The 18,428-nt window shown below is 38.7% G+C and overlaps 1 protein-coding gene across 2 annotated transcripts in view; it reads left to right on the top strand.

Annotated features, from left to right (window-relative positions):
* Nucleotides 1-18,428, top strand: part of LOC589850 (dynein heavy chain 1, axonemal) — a 76,025-nt gene that overhangs the window by 9,164 nt on the left and 48,433 nt on the right. For both annotated transcript variants that reach the window (XM_030984574.1, XM_030984575.1), the window contains exons 10-30: nucleotides 19-186; nucleotides 850-983; nucleotides 1,517-1,667; nucleotides 2,301-2,494; nucleotides 3,163-3,388; nucleotides 3,928-4,130; nucleotides 5,118-5,259; nucleotides 5,953-6,108; nucleotides 7,085-7,283; nucleotides 7,784-8,037; nucleotides 10,076-10,288; nucleotides 11,404-11,568; nucleotides 11,713-11,940; nucleotides 12,378-12,557; nucleotides 13,758-13,895; nucleotides 14,392-14,555; nucleotides 15,148-15,352; nucleotides 15,819-16,022; nucleotides 16,811-16,924; nucleotides 17,280-17,429; nucleotides 18,137-18,223. In XM_030984574.1, the coding sequence (XP_030840434.1) occupies nucleotides 19-186; nucleotides 850-983; nucleotides 1,517-1,667; nucleotides 2,301-2,494; nucleotides 3,163-3,388; nucleotides 3,928-4,130; nucleotides 5,118-5,259; nucleotides 5,953-6,108; nucleotides 7,085-7,283; nucleotides 7,784-8,037; nucleotides 10,076-10,288; nucleotides 11,404-11,568; nucleotides 11,713-11,940; nucleotides 12,378-12,557; nucleotides 13,758-13,895; nucleotides 14,392-14,555; nucleotides 15,148-15,352; nucleotides 15,819-16,022; nucleotides 16,811-16,924; nucleotides 17,280-17,429; nucleotides 18,137-18,223 (3,675 nt within the window). The remainder of the gene's footprint in view (nucleotides 1-18; nucleotides 187-849; nucleotides 984-1,516; nucleotides 1,668-2,300; nucleotides 2,495-3,162; nucleotides 3,389-3,927; nucleotides 4,131-5,117; nucleotides 5,260-5,952; nucleotides 6,109-7,084; nucleotides 7,284-7,783; nucleotides 8,038-10,075; nucleotides 10,289-11,403; nucleotides 11,569-11,712; nucleotides 11,941-12,377; nucleotides 12,558-13,757; nucleotides 13,896-14,391; nucleotides 14,556-15,147; nucleotides 15,353-15,818; nucleotides 16,023-16,810; nucleotides 16,925-17,279; nucleotides 17,430-18,136; nucleotides 18,224-18,428) is intronic.

Raw genomic sequence — 18,428 nt, 5'->3', positions numbered from 1 at the left:
ATCACGTCTTATGTCCAGGTGCAACTGTTCCTGAAGGACACCTGGATCACCACACTGCGTGCTGCCATCAGGACCAGTCTACGTGATGTGGGGAAAGGATGGTTCAACCTTCATGAGTCCAACTGGGAGGTCTACCAACGATCCAAACTCAAGAAGTTCATGGAGATGGTCAAGTTCTGCATGCAGGTGAGAGATGCTCTCCTTTCCAGACTTCCTGACAATGTCTTTGAATCTCTGGCTGTGCATTTTTATTGTCTGTATAAGGTCTCTGTTTTTCTCTTTCTCTCACTTTGTCTTGGTGTGTCTTTATCCCTTTTGTCTTCTGTGTGTGTATCTGTATCTGTCAGTCTCTGTCTCTCTCTTTGTTCATGTCTTCACTGTCTTTCTGTAGCTCATTGTCTTTCTGTGTGTACATCTTTATTTGTCTGTCTGTCTCTCTTTGTTTCTGTGTGCATTTGTGTTTTGCTGTCTCTTTTATTTCTTTGATCATCTGTGTCTTTATTACTTTTTTCTCAATCATGTGATTAGTTTCTTCTTTTTTTTTTTGGGGGGGGGGGGGGGTCCACGATACTCACTCCATCCCTGAATCCTACAATGATGCAAGTATCCAAATTGACTTTTCTAGCCATATGTGTTTTTTACACATTCTCCTTAATGATTGTATAGTTCTAGATTATTCAATTCCAATGGATGCCCAGTTTTCTCATGTTTTTGTGGGCAAGAAATTGTATCGTATTGATTATGTCACATAATTCTGAATATATAAATGGTTTAAGGTAATAATCAAAGAACTTAGCGATGAATGTTTTGGCTTTCAACTGAAAATTTCAATCCTCCTTTTGCATGCAGGATTCTCTGAGGTACCTGGTTCAAGACTCTCTGGTGAACTTCACCCAGATGATCATCGATTCATCCTTCTCTGTCATGGAGCTACCTGAAGAGGAGATGACCTGGGGTGATGACCTCATCAACAGTCCATACAAGTTAGTTTATCCCAAAGATATTCAAGTGTGAACATGCTGCCATCTATAGAAGGCCATTGAGTGGCCAATGCTGGAAGTGTTCGCATAAAAGCTTAATCCAGTTACAGTTGTTCTGAATGACAACATTGTATTTCTTAAAGATGCATTTACATTTTGTTTCATATATGGGGTTGAGACCGTATCATTAGTCAATTCAAAACAATTTTATCCAAGAGATTTGCATGTGTGAACTTGCTGCCATCTACTTAGCCAATTACATGTTGATACAGAAAGTAATTTGTTTTTATTTTTAATTCAAAGGGAAGTTTATAATCTCATAGTGCATTTTTCCACAGACGTTGTAGCTATAATGCTTGTGGGTAAGACAAATATATTGCTAAATGGTTACTATAATCACCAATCACGGCCCCATCCATTTATGAAATTTGTCGCTGTCTTGCAGCTACATGTATTTAATTGTTTGAACTTTTTTTCCGGATATGTAGGTAAATGATTTATTCCTAATTATTGTATTGTATGACACTTCTTTTCAGGCCTAAGAGAAATAGCTTGTTCCTAGTTGACCTGATTCTGGACAAAGAGGGCAGTCATTTCAGTACGAACCTGACCAACTTTGAGCCGTCTATGGCTGGACTGTTTGACAAAGGCATAGGAGCCACCCAGAACGTTCCCCAGCTTGAAAAGGTAATACCATTGTCCTGAGGAATTTAGCTTAAACTTACACAAATAAACATTTATTATGCGGCAGGAAGTTACTCAACAATTTGATGTAGTCTTCAATTTATTAAAAAGTGTTAGAAAATAAGTGACTGACTTTTCTTTTAGAAATCTCTTACTCTAACAATTTTCTTCTGAGCCTTGATGGTTGATTGATTGATTTATTGCTGCCTACATGTACTTTAAAGGTACACACTGTATAGACCAGTTCTGGTCATGCGATTGCATCGTGAAAGAAACGTGGAATCGATCAGAAAAGGTTAATCATCTAGCATATCAGTATTGGTGTGTACTGCAAGGTTCTGGAATCATCAAAATGATAAGAAATTTGGCCCAGTCTTGGTAAAGTTACAAGCACTGTACACAGAAAGATGTATATCGGACTAAGCGATGTCTATCCCGGCCGGATCGATATGATACGGCAAAATTTGTATCATCACGTATTAGTCAAAACATATTCTTTCACATGATTGGTAATAAGAGCTTCCATTTCGTTTTTTGAGAGGGGGGGCGTTTCTAAAACTGGTCTTTACCTATAATGTGACATGAAGTTCCTTTCATGCTACATCTTTGCAATTCTCTCTCCACCTCCATTCCTAGTATGTCCTAGAGGACATCTCCTGGGCGGACACTCCTCTGTTGGAGTCCGTTGGTGAGCATGAGCCACGTGTAGAGGAGCTGAGAGACACTATCCGAGCTGCCATCCGCAAGTCCCTCTTTCCCCTCAGGGCATACGCTAGAGCGTATGAGCAGTTCCTGGAGGTCAACAACCTGGAACTCAGTGACTACATGAAGTAAGTCTTGCAGGGCTTCTTTGGTGATGGATAATGACAAATGTATATTTGTTTATTCTTGTTTTGATTGTCTGCTATTAAAAATTAATTTAAAAAAAATCAAGTATATGAGGCTCTCTTCATTACTATTGACCACCAACGCATGTTTTACACTATTTTCATCTCCATCTATATATCTTTGGAGTTAGAAGCTTTAAAAAATCTTGCTTAGAGATGTAAGAAATAAATATCACATATTATGCCAAAACATCTAAACCTGGACAACCAGCATAGCATATTACCTCCCAGAAGAATACACCTGAATTTTGCCCTCACAACAACTACCCTCAAACAACTACCCTAAATTTGATAAATAAGTCTGTGTTAGAAAAGAAACAGGGTTCGGTGGTAGTTTCCTGTTGGTAGTTTTCAAGTGTAGATAGTTGTCTTAGGAAGATTGATAATTGTCTGGGGAGATGTAGTTGCATGGAGAAAGGCCATAAGGGGAATAACACATCCAATCCCACAGCATTGGGAAATACTTACATTAAACGATGATGGTTGAATTAAATAATCTGTCTTCTTTTTAAACAGGGAGTAAAATAAAACATCCAATCCCACAGCATTGGGAAATACTGACACTATCATAATGATGGTGGAGTTAAAAATTCTGTCCTCTTGTTAAACAGGGAGTACGATGCTACGGAACACTCTGCTTCCGAGGTCAAGAAGGAGATTGAGATGCACCTGGATCGCAAGGAGTTCCTGGAGAACACCATCCCTTCCAACATCATGATTGGACCCTTCTTCATCAGCACGGAGAACGTCAGACAGGCACTGTCCAAGAAGCGCAAGGCCATGGCTAACGCTCTACTGGAACTCCTGGCCCAGAAACTGCGTACCCAAGCTGAAGATGTAAGTTTTGTCATTCACATTGCCAGAAAATTTTTAGGGACTGAACAATAATAATTTTCAAAAATCTGGAAACTTAATATTTCTTGCAAGAGTTGCGGTAACTGAAAGCCTAGCCAGGAAGTTTTGCTTGGAAGGATGACAAATTATTTGTTCAGGAGTTGGGGTTCACTTGTTTTGGGGCTGAAAATGTGTTTTGTTATCAATTGCACAATATCAATTTAAGACAGCTTTGAATCGGTTTTCTGATGGTGGCTCATTTCTCCTTTTTGTATTTGTTATGATGCTATGAGGAGGGGTCCACAATTTACAAGCTCTGCTTTTCAGTGGACCTCTCCATTTCCTCAAAATATTAATGCAGTTAAAATAATAATTCAATTTTTGTATTCCTCAAATGTATAAATTACTGTCAGATTTGTTTATTACAAATATAACTATGTTTTGCATACATTTTATATTGTATTTGTTATTATGTATTGTATTTTGTTGGAAATTAAAGAATAAAAATTACAAACAAGTTGACAATGCTTTACTTGTGACAGGCATGTGAAGAATTCAAGTATATCTCCAGGAAGCTGTACGAGAAACCCAACTGCATTGAGGACCTGTCAGAGCAGAAGGAGTGGATGAAGTCAATCCCAGAGAAACTCAAGGAGCACCAGGAACTCATTGATAAGGCCATGACGGACTATGAGCTCATCGAAGAGTTCTACTACAGTCTCACCACCGATGACTTCAATCTCAAGTAAGTAGGGGGATGTCTTCTCCTGGGGGGTGTTTCACAAAGATCCTAAGTTGAACTTATCTCTAAGTTGGACTTAACAATTATGGAAAGCCGTTAGCACCGTTGAAAATATTTTGTACCTTGTCCAATAATCAGGGGAGATTTCATGTTCTTGATGTGGAATTTATGAAAAGTCTAAAATACTTGAACATTTGCTTTTGAATATATTTTATTTTAAGGCTTCGAATGGCTCTCCATAATTCTTAAGTCCAACTTAAAGTTAAGGTCGACTTAGAGTCTTTGTGAAACACCCCCCTGTATATTTTCAGTCAAGTTAGTCGTACATTTGACAGTGGGAGCTTGTTCAAGAGACTCCATTACACCAATTCTAAACAAATTCCATTGGTTTCCTGTATACAAAAAAAACTATGTGGTATTCACAATACTTGTTACTTGAAATGGATTGAAGCAATGTTCTTTAGGGGAAAATAGGGAATTGGAGGAAGTTAGAGAAAGAGAAAAATAAAGGGAGATAGAGAGAGAGAGAGAGAGAGAGAGAGAGACAGACAGACAGAGAGAAAGAAAAAGAAACAGATCTGTAGAGCAAGAATTGTAGATGATTACAGCCAAGAGATCATCCTTGTTTTGAATGGTGGAGACTAATAATGATGTAAGATGATTGCATGGGATAGAAAAAGAGGGAATGAGAGATAAATTAGAATGGTATATAAGAGACAGTGATAGGTGGTGTCAAATAATAATAATAAGACAAGATGAAACAAACACTATAAGTTATGTCCATCCTGTTTATGCTTTGTAGCTGAAGTCACTTCCTTCGTTTTAGTTATTATTGAACTACTGTAACAGTATGTCAATGTACATTTTATAACCTTTCTTCATGTTTTCTTGTATTTGACTGTAATTATTTGGCAATATTAGTCTCGGACTTTTGCCTTGCTTTTAAAAAAAAACAATAAAACCAACATTGAATTAAATTGAATTGAATAGATGGAATGCCAGAGGCTGGCCTCATAAGATTGCTGAACAGATGGATAATACGTATGTCCAGCTGGATGAGGACCAGGAACGGTTTGAGAAGATCCAGGTCACAGACCAAAACACATTCCAGGATCGTCTTGATGGTCTCCAGGTACGTGGCTTCTACTCATCACTTCGTCGCCCGGCTGGCAGAAGGTCATTAGCGCGCGAGCGACTTGAAAACTACTTTTCGAATTAAGTTTTATACTGCTTTCTGTCCCGAAAATTGGTTTAAAACTTGAAAGACTAATAGAAATGTTATAGTAGAACTCGGCCACAAATTTTTGTCGGAAATAAGTCAGTTTTATAAAAGTTTGAGGCGATTTAGTGCTAACGCCCTTCTGCTTAGCGCTTCATTTTTTACCTGAAATTTGAGCTAACGCCCTTCTGCCAGCCAGGAGACGTCTTGTTCAAACACTCTTGATCTTACCATGTTGAGAGGCAGGTGAAATAGACCACTTTCGTAATGTAATCAAATTTAATGCGCAATCTTTGTTAAGTGCCTAGTTAAAAATTTGTTCATTCGCCTGTTACGAATAATTGTAATTCAAAAGTCAGAATGCAAATTGCATTACATTAATAATTGCTATGTAGGACAAACATTATGGCCCAAATTCACAAAGGGGTTTGAAGACAAACCTAGGTTTATGTGCGTCATATGACACTTTTTGATGCGTTTCAGACCAAGGTTTGCATTTAATTTCCAAGGCTGAGATCTCCTTCAATTTTATATCTGTTGATTAATAAACGATTGGAATCTGTTCAAAGAATAATTTTCTGAGATCGTCTCTCTCTTGATCCCTAGATGGTCGTGGCTGGATTCGCAGCCCACACTGACATCGGCAAGGCCCATGAGGTGGCCAATGAGGTGCGTCGGGTGAACAAGCAGCTCAAGGAATGCCAACAACTTGCTGCAATGTACAACAACAGAGAACGTCTGTTTGAGATGCCCGTCACCAATGTAAGTCAGTTGACTTAGTGCAAGATAATAATATGGATATTTATATAGCGCCGGTATCCGTCAGGCTCTGATGCTCATGGTGCTTTACACATATGAACTTGAAAGCCAGTGTAGAGTTGGACTCTGCCTTTTTAGAATTTAAATTTGTATTATGATCCTTGCAATTGCTTTTTTTTTCCAGGGGTATCAAAACATCAATTCTAAGTAGGGATATGAGAGGGTCATTTCTCTCCAGAACTTGACACGAAAGGAATATATCCATTTCAGTTGTTTTCATGTGGGAATTCAACGGATTCGTTCTCATATGTATGTATCTATAAGTATTGATAGGCCTACTCATTATATGTCCTCACTATATTTAATGCTTGTAGCCTCCACTCATTCCTGTATGACAACAGATTCTTGTTTCATATCTTTGTTTGTTTATCTGATTTGAATCAATTCAGGAATGTGCCTTAGCTTGTTGGATGTTTTCCCCCTAGGTCTTTGCATTAAAAAAGACATTGCTATAACCAAGATATACCAGATAATTCTATATAATATTCACATTATGAATATGAGTTGTGTTGTGGAGCGCCAGAGCGCTATACGAGAACTCATTATTATGCCTTAGCTCGTTGGATGTTTTCAGCCTTTTTGCATTGAAAAAGACATTGCTATAATAAAGATATACCAATAATTTTATATAATTTTCACATTATGAATATGAGTTGTGTTGTGGAGCTCCAGAGCGCTATACGAGAACTCATTATTATTATTATTATTATTATTATTATCACCATCATCATGATCAATGTTATTATCATTATTATTATTATCATTATATGATGTAATGACTATATCACAAGAGATATTTGACACAGTCATTGTCTTGACTTTCATTGTTTGATTCATGTTCTGCAATTTTGTGTACTAGCTGTTCTATTTAATCTTCATTATTTACAAAGTTCAATTAATCTTCATCACTTCCCTTCAGTATGACAAGCTGAACAGGCTTGTTCGTGACTTTGACCCCTTCAAAAACCTCTGGATCACCATCTCCGACTGGCTCAAGTGGCACGAGAGCTGGATGACCGATCCTCTGACCACCATCGACTCCGAGCAGTGTGACAAGCAGGTCAATGATTCCTTCATGACCATCCACAAGTGTGTCAAGATCTTCAAAGACATTCCAGGTAGGTGTCTGTGGAGGATAGTTGGGTTGAGGAGTAAGACTCTCTCATAATGATGACTTAGTTTCAGGCAGTTTTCATGTCTCCTTTTTCTTTTACTGAAAAAAAGAAAGATGCTCCCAAAGGTAGATGATAAAACAAATAAATGAAGTATTTTCAAACGTGTATTGATAACAGCATTATCTCACACAACTTCAATAAATTCTTGAAAAGTAATTTTTACCTAATTAGCAGTAATTTGCAAAACTCCAGACTTCTTGTCTGGCTGTGCAATAACATTACATATTTTGTTTAAATATGGATATTCATGAATTTAATAACAATGCATGTATGAGCTATCAAGATCAATGGTTCTCTTATTGGATGCCAACATTGAATTTATAATGACCCTTCCTCCAGTGCATACATATACATATCTGCTTCTCGATACCATCTTCGTCAGAAAGTGGAACTTTATGATCATTGACTTTGATCTGTCCATTTCTATCTCCTTTCCGTTGCAGGTGTGCAGATGGTAGCACAGAAGATCAAGGGATGGATCGAAGACTTCAAGCCCTTCATTCCTCTCATCCAAGGCCTACGTAACCCTGGAATGAGGAGCCGTCATTGGGACATCCTGTCCAAAGAGCTGGGCTTCACCCTGGTCCCGAAGGCCTCTCTCACCTTCAGCAAGTGCTTGGAGATGAACCTTGAGGCTCACATTGATAAGATCGCCAAGGTGGCAGAGATTGCTGGCAAGGAATACTCCATTGAACAGGTAGATTAATTACTTCAAGAATAATATTCAACTTGTACTCTATACTTTTCTGTGCCCCTCACTTTCTTTCTCTCACTTTCTATTTATCACTCCTTGATCCTCTGTCACTCTTCATCTCTTTGTTTTTCTGTCATTATGTCTCTTGCAAGTTGACCTCTTGTTAGTCTATATCCCCGCTCTCCTTATCTATGTCTGTCAATTTGTATGTATATGTCACTGTCTGTCTCTCTGCCTTCCTCATTTTCCCTTCATCTCTATATCTATCATTCATATTTAGTCGTATCCTTTGGTTATTTCCTATTACCCTCTGTGTCTGAAAATACTGAAAAATTTATTTTCTCAACATCGGGCAAAGCTTGATAAATCATATGGTACAGCAGTTATCAATAATGTTAACAACTTTACCACGCAACTTGGAATGTTGCCCCCCAAAAAATATAGCAGCAAAGAATTAAATTGTGTTCAATGCTCATTTTAGCATTCAGTGTTTGAATCCCCCTATATCACTCCATCAGAGCTGCCAACCAGTAAGATTTAATCATATTTTGTTCGATTTTTAGAAGTAAATGCGACAGTATGATTTTCTTCAATAAAATATGATTTTCAAAAAAAATTAAAGAAAATGGCAAAATGCCCATTCTGTCCTGTAAAGTATCCTACAAGCATCTCACATCGGCAATTTGGGGATGTTCATTGGTTCATCGAACACACCAGTCATGACGACATCATGCATATTCAACCAATGATCCAAACAGACATTGAGTGATTTCAAGTTTGGTGTTAGTGTTAGTGTTAGTGTTTAGAGCAGTCAAGAGCTCTGAAATCGAGCGGAGAATTTGCTGATGAAATTAAGAGCCCGATACCGATATCAAAATCGATAGCTTAACACCAGCCGTGACGTCACCACATACTTGATTTTACGACGATGATTTAAAAATAGTACATCAAAACTAAGGATATCATGAAAAGTACAGAATAAATTTACACCTATTTCTCTGGTCTTAGAAAATAACTAATTTTACACGAAAGAATATATGAATTACGTGTTTCACATATTTTTATTTGATCGTCAGACAATAAATTGGCGTCGTTCGTGCGTTGACTGTGTGCGGGTACAACACTAACACCGAACTGGAAATCAACATTTGCTTAATCCCTAGGGGCTAGTGTTAGTGAATAGGACATTTGGACGTAAAATATTAACACCAGCCACAAAGGTCGGTTCAGCAGACGACAATTTTGCAAAATTGATAACACTAGCTACCGGAAGTTGACGATATTCAGAGGTCAAAGCCTTAACACCAGCTGATTTCCATTTCGGTGTTTAGACTGGTGTTAGTGTTTATTAAACACTAACACCAGCCTTAAACACCCAACTTGAAATCACTCATTATATCTGCATAAGAAACATATTTAATATATATATACAGTAACGGTAGTATATTATGTTGCACAAGCTCCCTCTATAGCATAACAAAACTACTGCTCCTTTTATACACACGTCTGCGCCACCCCCCCCCCCCCCCCCCCCCCCCCCCCCCCCCCCCCCCCCCCCCCCCCGCTATTAGATTTAATAACATTACTTTTTAGGGGTGTTTGTCAGGTAATTTGATTTATGGCTCTAGTGAGGAAAACAAGTTTATTATTGACAAAAAAAAATATCATTAACATCCAATAATTGATGTCCACTGCCTAATAATGACCAAAAATTAAAATTAAAATAAAAAAAATAAGCATTGCATAGTTATCTTTGTGTATAGCGATTTCAGTTCACAACGAATTCAGATGCTTCTTCCAGTATGTAGGAACTGTAAGAGGCATTGATCTGTGTTTTTTGTTTTAAATACAATTTTTGTCAGTAAAATACAACTTTTGGTATTAAAGAATAGAGTTTTCGAACTCCAGAGGTTGGCAGGTCTGCTCCATTGTTGGCTAACTAGGCTCCAGATAAGACTTTCTTTCCTTTTTTCTCACCATTAATAACTTCAATTCAAAAGCCCATTTTTAACTGGACTCTGATATTTTTGTGAAATTATAGGCTCTGGATAAGATGGAAGGCGAATGGAAGCCGGTGGTGTTTGAGATCATGCCATACAAGGACACAGGAACGTTCATCATGAAGGGATCCGATGAATGCACCCAGCTGCTGGATGATCATATCGTCATGACCCAGAGCATGTCCTTCTCACCCTTCAAGAAACCCTTTGAAGAGAGGATCAATACATGGGAAGGAAAACTCAGGATGACACAGGTGAGTGTGTACCTCAATTCTCATTTATTTCATTCTCGATTAAAAATTACATTCATACAAAATATAAAAAATAATTCATAAACAAATTTAGAAAATGAAATGGGGAACTACATAAATACTGCCCTTTAGGCCTTGTACAAGTGTTGTTCCCAAAGCATTCATAGCATAATGTAAAGCAAAAATAAACAACAACAACACAAATTAATAATAAAAAAATAAAAAAACATAAAACACAAATATACACAAAAGATAAATAAGTATACACATTTGATATAAAGAAACTGCTTCAACTTTTTAAAAAGGAATTAACAGACTTGCATTCATAAACATCTTTGGGGATGGAGTTCCAAATCACAGGGAAATTATGTCGTACTGATTTCATTACCTTATTTGTTTTTACTGGCCATTAAGTGAAAAGTATCCTTAAAACAGGTAATGTGATTATTTATCTGGTAATTAAGAGTGTACGCTGCATGAAGACCTTCTGTAGATGTTTGTTTTTTATTATTGTCTAGATTGTTAGATATGCATCAATCAGGGATTGGCATTCTTGTTAGGGACCACCTATATTCAACTTTGAAAGAGTTTCAGTCTGGAATTTTGAACCAGGGTATTGGGTTTTAGGAGACATGCATGTCCAAACTACGTACTGCCTACTCACTTAGCTATAGACCTAGGTCCCTAAGCTTAAGAACTAGGTCCCTTAGGCATAAACTTGTTGTATAACAGGCATGATCAGGTATTCTAAGATCGTAAGGCCAATGCTTCCTGAGGTTTCAATTTTAATGAAAACGTGTTTTCTGTGTAACCATAAGTAAGTACAAAATCTTGTAGGGGAGTAGTTTCCCCACAGTTGTTAGAACACCTGATCTAATTTTTTTCAAACTTGAAATTAGTTCATGTAGTAAGAAATCTATTTTCAGTGCTAAGTAGTCTACATGTAACACTCTATAAATTAACTAATGCACATTGTGAGGCAACATTGTAACCCTTGCTGTCTCTTCTACATACACAATCAGCAATATATGGGGAATCTTTCACAGACTGCCCACTTACTGTCTGCAGCCAATGATAGCACTGTTTCATTCATTTCCTACTATTCCTCTCTATTCCAGGATGTTTTGGATGAATGGCTTCTCTGCCAGCGCTCCTGGCTTTACCTGGAGCCCATCTTCAGCTCGGATGATATCAACAGACAGCTTCCTGTGGAGGGCAAGCGATACCAGACCATGGATCGTATGTGGAGGCGTATCATGAAGAACGCAAAAGAAAATCCTCAGGTTGGTCTTTGAACCTAACTACTGTATATATACATATATTGTAAAACTTTGGGTAAAGATTTCACTATTTGATCGTTTTTTTTTGCTTTATAATTTCTAGTCTCGTCTCTTGATTTGATACATGTATTTCTTGCTGCCCATTAGGTCATCTCCCTGTGTCCTGATGCCAGGCTCCTGGACAACCTGAAGGAGTGCAACAAGCTCCTTGACCAGGTCCAGAAGGGTCTCAGTGAGTACCTGGAGACCAAGAGGGCCTCCTTTCCCAGGTTCTACTTCCTGTCCGATGATGAGCTGCTTGAGATCCTCTCCCAGACCAAAGATCCCACGGCTGTCCAGCCCCATCTCAGGAAATGCTTTGAGAACATCGCCAGGGTGAGTCCTAGCTGTTTTTGGTTAACTGCGTTAATTGCTGGGCCGTCATTGACCATAACCCAAACCAGGCCCTATGTCTTCTTAAAACAACTTTCGGTTTCAATGTTCTATCCATAATTCAGGCTGATATACTACTATGGAAACAATTGCAATATTGAGATTAAGATATTTTTTTTTTTTTTGGGGGGGGGTTGCTGATCTGTTTTAATTGAAAGAAGTGCTAATTACTATCACTGTAATACTCAAATTTTGAAAGGATTAAGTCTTGCAAACTCAATATTTTGATTTATTTCTATTTTAGTGATCACCCAGTTAACTCCACATATCACTGTGGTTTTTTTAATACAAAATTAGCAAAGTAAAAATACTTTGGAAGAGTATTTGAAAAGGTAAAACATTGTCATGTTGATGTCATTCTTGTCACTTGCTCCTTGCAGCTGCGGTTTGAAGATGATCTTAAGATTACCCAGATGTTCTCCAGTGACGGTGAGATGGTGCCTTTCGAACAGACCCTCTATCCAAAGGGTAACGTGGAGGATTGGCTCCTGGAGGTGGAAAGGGTCATGAGAGAGAGTCTCAGAGAGATCTTGGGCAAATCGCTGGAGCAGTATCCAACGGTAAGTCATTGATCGGGTTGAGGAGGATGAGGGGTGGGGGAGAGGGGAGGGGAGAATAGGAGGAGGAGAAGGATTGGAGCTAGGGGGCGAGGGGTGGTATAACATTGAGGATTAGCTCCTGGAGGTGTGGAAAGGGTCATGAGAGAGAGAGTCTCAGAGAGATCTTGGACAAATCGCTGGAGAAGTATCCAACGGTAAGTCATTGCTGGGATGATAGTCCATGGGAGGTTAAGGTGGGGTCGGAAAGGATGAGGGGTGGGGGGGGGGGGCAGGAGAGGATAGGAGGAGAGGAAGGGTTGGAGGGGGTGAGGGGTGGTATCACATTAAGGATTAGCTCCTGGAGGTGTGGAAAGGTTCAGGAGAAAGAATCTCCAAGAAATTCTGGGCAACTCTCTAGAGCAGTACCCTGAGGTACATGTCACTGCTTGTAATCATTCTAGGGAGATTAAGAGAGTGGGAGACTGAGGAGAAGAAGCTGGGGTGGAAGGGGTGAGTAATGAGTTAGACCAGGGACCTGTTTCACAATGCCTTTTTTCAATGATAAATGACAAAAATCAGTGACAAATCTGTTGATAACCAATCAGAAGCAAGGATTTCAGTAGCTTATAACACAAATTGTCATTTGTCACTGATGACAGGTTTTATGAAATGGCCCCTAGGAGAGGGAGAGAGTAAGGGAGGAGGGGAAGTCTTTGGAGGAGTATCCAGCGGTAGGTCCCTGATGCTGTAGCCTGGGGAGGGGAGGAGGTGCTGGGCTCTCTGAGATGGAAAGGGTCATATATGGGGGAATTCTCTCTAAGATCCTGTAATGTAACTGCTATTGATGGCCCTGCATGGAGGCAAAGGGATATCGGGACGTTGGTGGCTGCATGCATTCGGTATGCATGATTACTCTTCGAACTGGTCAGTCATGTGTTTCATTTTAGCGCATATCACTTGATATAGTCACATGTATATGTCATTGATTTATCTTACGATACTTGCATTAGCAATGTGATATGTACAAGTAATAATAAAGAATACACAATGATTGTAACAGCAGGATCCCAAGTGAAACTTGTAAATGTAACAAGACATGGCATAGCAGTAAATATGCCTCCATCCACAACCACCCCCCCCCCCAAAAAAAAGTGCTACCATGTCCTTGGTTCTACTTCTTCCAATATTTTTTTGTCAACACATATTTCCTTCATGAACTAGGTGGAGAGGACAGATTGGGTGTTGAACTGGCCTGGTCAGGTGGTCATCGCTGGCTGTCAGACGTTCTGGACGACCATGGTAGAAGAGGCGCTAGAGAACAAAGTCTTGCCCGACCTCTCAGAAAAACTGTACCAACAGGTTAGTTACACTCTGGCTTTGCAGACAAACTGAAAAAAATAATAATAATATGCCGTTCTTGTATAGCACATATCACATTATGATATAACGTCTCTATGCACTTCCAAGGGACGTTGAATATCATTAACCCAAGTTTAGCTCCTGCAACTGTAGCGCCCAGTGCATTCAAGGAATAAATTGTTTTGAGGAAAGTTCTAAATTAGAATTGTCTTTCAAATGCCGTTGGAAATGAACCTTTTCATTTTTTGGCCTGCAAATGGGACATAGTACCTTTAAGGAGCTACAATTGTACTACTACTTTGACAACATTCAAAAGTGCCAAAAATTAGCATTGTGAAGATTTCTACCTGAAAAAAAAATCTCCCTTTTTACCCCAATATCTTGCTTCATTCATAACTTGTTTGATTATCATGTGAAAGATGTTTAAAAATGATTATTAAATGAATTGCATTCAGAGGAAAGGAATTCTAATTGAGTTGAATTTCACCATTGACAGATTGCTGACCTTGTAGCCTTGGTTCGAGGTCCACTTCAGAAGATCCAAAGAGCGGTCTTGTCCGCTCTCATTGTTATAGAGGTTCACGCCAGGGACGTCATCGCCAAAATGGTGGAAGAAAAAGTCCAGAACAGCAACGACTTTGAATGGATCAGTCAACTCAGGTATTTTATTTCATGTCTTTTTTACTATGTGTGATTTAAAAAAAAATCAACTCTTTAATTTGTATGGATCAAAACTGTAGAATGGCAAATTGCTTGGTGTATATGCCTGTGCCAAAAGTCCATCATGGCAGTTAATGGTTTCATCGTTATACAACAAAGGCCAGTAAAGAGTTGAAGATAAGCTTGTGTTCTGGTAATGATAAGATTTAGGTTACACTTAACTATGGCAGGCCGTTCATGAAGGAGAAAATATTATCTAAAAATCATAATTGAGAGACCAATGGTAAGAGCAACCAGCTGCAAGAATGGCCTGCTATAGTTAATCCAACTTAATGTCGATCTTAGTCTTTGTGAAACACTCCCCTGTTCTCAGTGATTGCTATTGTAAATTAAATTGTTTTGCATGACAATAGGCCCAGAATATACAAAGCCGAATGTCACTACTGTAAGACAAAAAACTATCCATTCTCATCTTTTAGTCTGTTTAGTTTTCCTTAGTATGATGATCAGGAGATATCAAATTGTCTGTATCGAGGTGTATTTTTTACCATGATTATCATTTACCATTTTATCATGATTCTTCTTCTTCCAGGTACTACTGGGTGGACAATGGCCTGTTTGTACGAGCGGTGAATGCTGAGTTCTCCTACGGCTATGAGTATCTTGGTAACAGTGGACGTCTTGTCATCACGCCCCTGACCGATCGGTGCTACCTGACCCTGACCGGAGCTCTTCATCTCTACTTTGGTGGTGCTCCGGCCGGTCCAGCCGGTACCGGCAAGACTGAGACTACCAAGGTAGGTCTGGTCGTCAATTGAAGAATATTGTACATGAATATGTCACCGGACTGTGGATTACAAGTCCCGCCGCGGCACTATAATGTCCTTAGGCAAGACATTGATCTACATTTGCCACTCTCCACCCAGGTGTTAAATGGGTACCCGGTAGGATGCGAAAGCTCGTGCGCTTGTAAACATGACGCCTGGCTGGAATGCTCCTCAGGGAGTGGAGAACGTACATACATTGTGTGCGGGTAAGCCTGATTTCGATGACCGGGGTAATAATATATATATATCTGTGAGAGGGCCTTCGATCCTGAAATTAGCTATTATTATTATTATTTGAAATAATAGCCAATCATTCATGTTTTCATGGAAATTTTCCTATTTCATGACGTAATGAAGCTGAGATATTACGTCATAATCTATTGATTAAACTCCAGTAAGCTGTCATTGCTAACCTTCATTTTGTTTCTGTTCTCAGGATCTTGGTAAGGCCTTAGCCATCCAGACTGTGGTGTTCAACTGCTCTGACCAGCTGGACTTTATGGCCATGGGCAAGTTCCTCAAGGGATTGGCTAGCTCTGGTGCATGGGCCTGCTTTGATGAGTTCAACAGAATTGACATTGAGGTGTTGTCAGTGGTGGGTCAACAGATCGCCACTATACAGAAAGCTCAGCAACAGAGGGTAAGTGTAGAGGTCAAGGTCGTAGTTCAAAGGTTAGGTCAGATGGTGGATGGTTAGAGGTTATTTGTGGGTCAAATTGGTAGGTCTATTTTGTTGAATTCAACAGAATTGATATTAAAGTGATGTTTGTGGTGGGTAACACAGAAAGCTCAGCAACAGAGGATATAAGTGTAGAGAAATAAGGTCATCGTAGGTCAAAGGTCAGGTCAGATAATGGATGGTTAGAGGTATACTTGTGGGTCAAATTGGTAGCTTTGTTTTGATGCTTTCAACAGAATTTATATTAAAGTGTTGTCTGTGGTGGGTAATACAGAAAGCTCAGCAACAGAGGGTAAGTGTAGAGAAATAAGGTCAACGTAGGTCAAAGGTCAGGTCAGATGGTAGATGGTTAGAGGTATACTTGTGGGTCAAATTGGCAGGTCTGTTTTGATGAATTCAACAGAATTGAGATTAAAGTGTTGTCTGTGGTGAAAGAACAGTCACGTTAGTATGCACAGAAAAGTCTTATATTCATAGAGTTCATCAGATTATCAAATATGATTTCTTTTGTTTTATGGTATTCACATGTGCATTATTTACATGATGTGTAATGTCTCGTAAAATATTTCTCTTTTAATCTGATTGACTTTCTATCGCTTGAATATCAAATATAAGATTTATTTCACCTACATGTAAATCTGACTCTGTTTTGTTGCTGCGGCTGGCTTTATGTATAGTGAACCATTCGTTGCCATTAATTAAAAGATATTTCGTATCAGTCATTTTGTTCTTTCTTCACTTGACTACAGGTTGATCGCTTTGTATTTGAGGGAGCAGAGATTGCTCTGAAGGCATCGTGTGCTGTGTTTATCACCATGAACCCTGGCTATGCTGGTAGGACAGAACTCCCTGATAACCTCAAGGTAAGAGCTTAATTTCTTCAGTCCATATAAATTTATGTTTTCTGGGATTAAAGTGAATGCCATTTTTTCTTCCCACAATTCCACACGTTTAATAATATGAGAAAATTACAACAAATCAGAACAAATAGGGGAAAAAAGGAGAAGAAAATAGAATTATGCAATGGAAAAAAACATAAAGATGGAATTAAAAGGGTTGGTAGCAAAAGAAGCTTGAGGGTTCTGTCAATTAAGGCACCAACCCTGTGCTCATAACAGTTGCATTGATGGTGTAAAGAGGAATGATGGGACATTGATGTGTTATTATTATACGTGTATTTCGTTATTTAACCTATAATGTTGTTGTTGTCTCTTGCAGGCTTTGTTCCGCCCAGTGGCCATGATGGTGCCCGACTATGCTATGATTGCTGAGATCTCCCTATACTCGTTTGGTTTCAACGAGGCCAAGGTGCTCTCCAAGAAGATCACCAGTACCTTCAAACTCTCCTCAGAACAGCTCAGCTCACAGGTATACCATCCTACATTGTGAGAAATTGAATGCATTAATAGAAAGAAAAAGAAAATGAATGAGGAAATTGTAGGCTTACTTTTAAAACATTAATCACTGTACTTCCAAAGTATGATAATTGTTTTCTTCTGTGATATATTTTTATTGGGGGGTTTTAAGTACTGGAAATACATGCATGTACAGGTATGTCAGAACTTCTTTTTTCAAAACAGATATGTGTAGGAAGATTGCATAAATACAAATTTGTAGGATTTTTAAATGCTATTCACTCCTTAAAATCATGTACATAAAGCGCTCTTTACCAAATTTTCAGATGTCACTAATGCTTTTGTGACTTTTTCTTGTTGTTATCTACTATAAAAGTAGAAATATTTGGGGTACATTAATTTTTCGCAGATTTCACGCTAAGATTGGGAAGCGCAAATTTTAGAACTCACTAAAAATAAGCATGATTTCTCATGCGTGGTTTAAATGAGCTGAACTGCGTGCAATGCGAATTTAAGAACCAGCGAATATGTTTTTGGGTCGCTCAGCGCAAAAAAATTAATCACACAAAAATAACAGCGTTTACAGTAGTTGGTATCACCTAATAGTAAGAAGAAAAGATAAGTAGTAGCCTAGTACTTCAGCTTAAGTACTCCGTACAGTTAATACAGATGTATATTGATCCTTTTTTGTTGTTGTTTTGTTGTCTTTCTTGTTTACAGGATCATTATGATTTTGGTATGCGTGCTGTCAAGACTGTCATTTCAGCTGCTGGCAATCTGAAGAGAGAGAACCCCACTATGGCTGAGGTAAATATTCTATGCATCTAACAGTTGAGTTTGAAGACATGTATATCTTGTGTACCATGATGTTGTCTGTCCAGAGCCAGAAGGGCATTTATTGTGTCAAAGTATATAAGTTAACGCCCTTCTGGCTCCAAACAGACAATATGAATCGATTATACAAACGTATTGATAAAACATTACGCATGAAGCTTCTTGTATCTAATGTAAC

The sequence above is a fragment of the Strongylocentrotus purpuratus genome, unplaced genomic scaffold (assembly GCF_000002235.5).
Source record: "Strongylocentrotus purpuratus isolate Spur 01 unplaced genomic scaffold, Spur_5.0 spur5_scaffold_14, whole genome shotgun sequence".
Classification (NCBI taxonomy): domain Eukaryota; kingdom Metazoa; phylum Echinodermata; class Echinoidea; order Camarodonta; family Strongylocentrotidae; genus Strongylocentrotus; species Strongylocentrotus purpuratus.
Note: the sequence above shows the minus strand (reverse complement) of the source record. Positions and strands in the feature narration are given on the sequence as shown.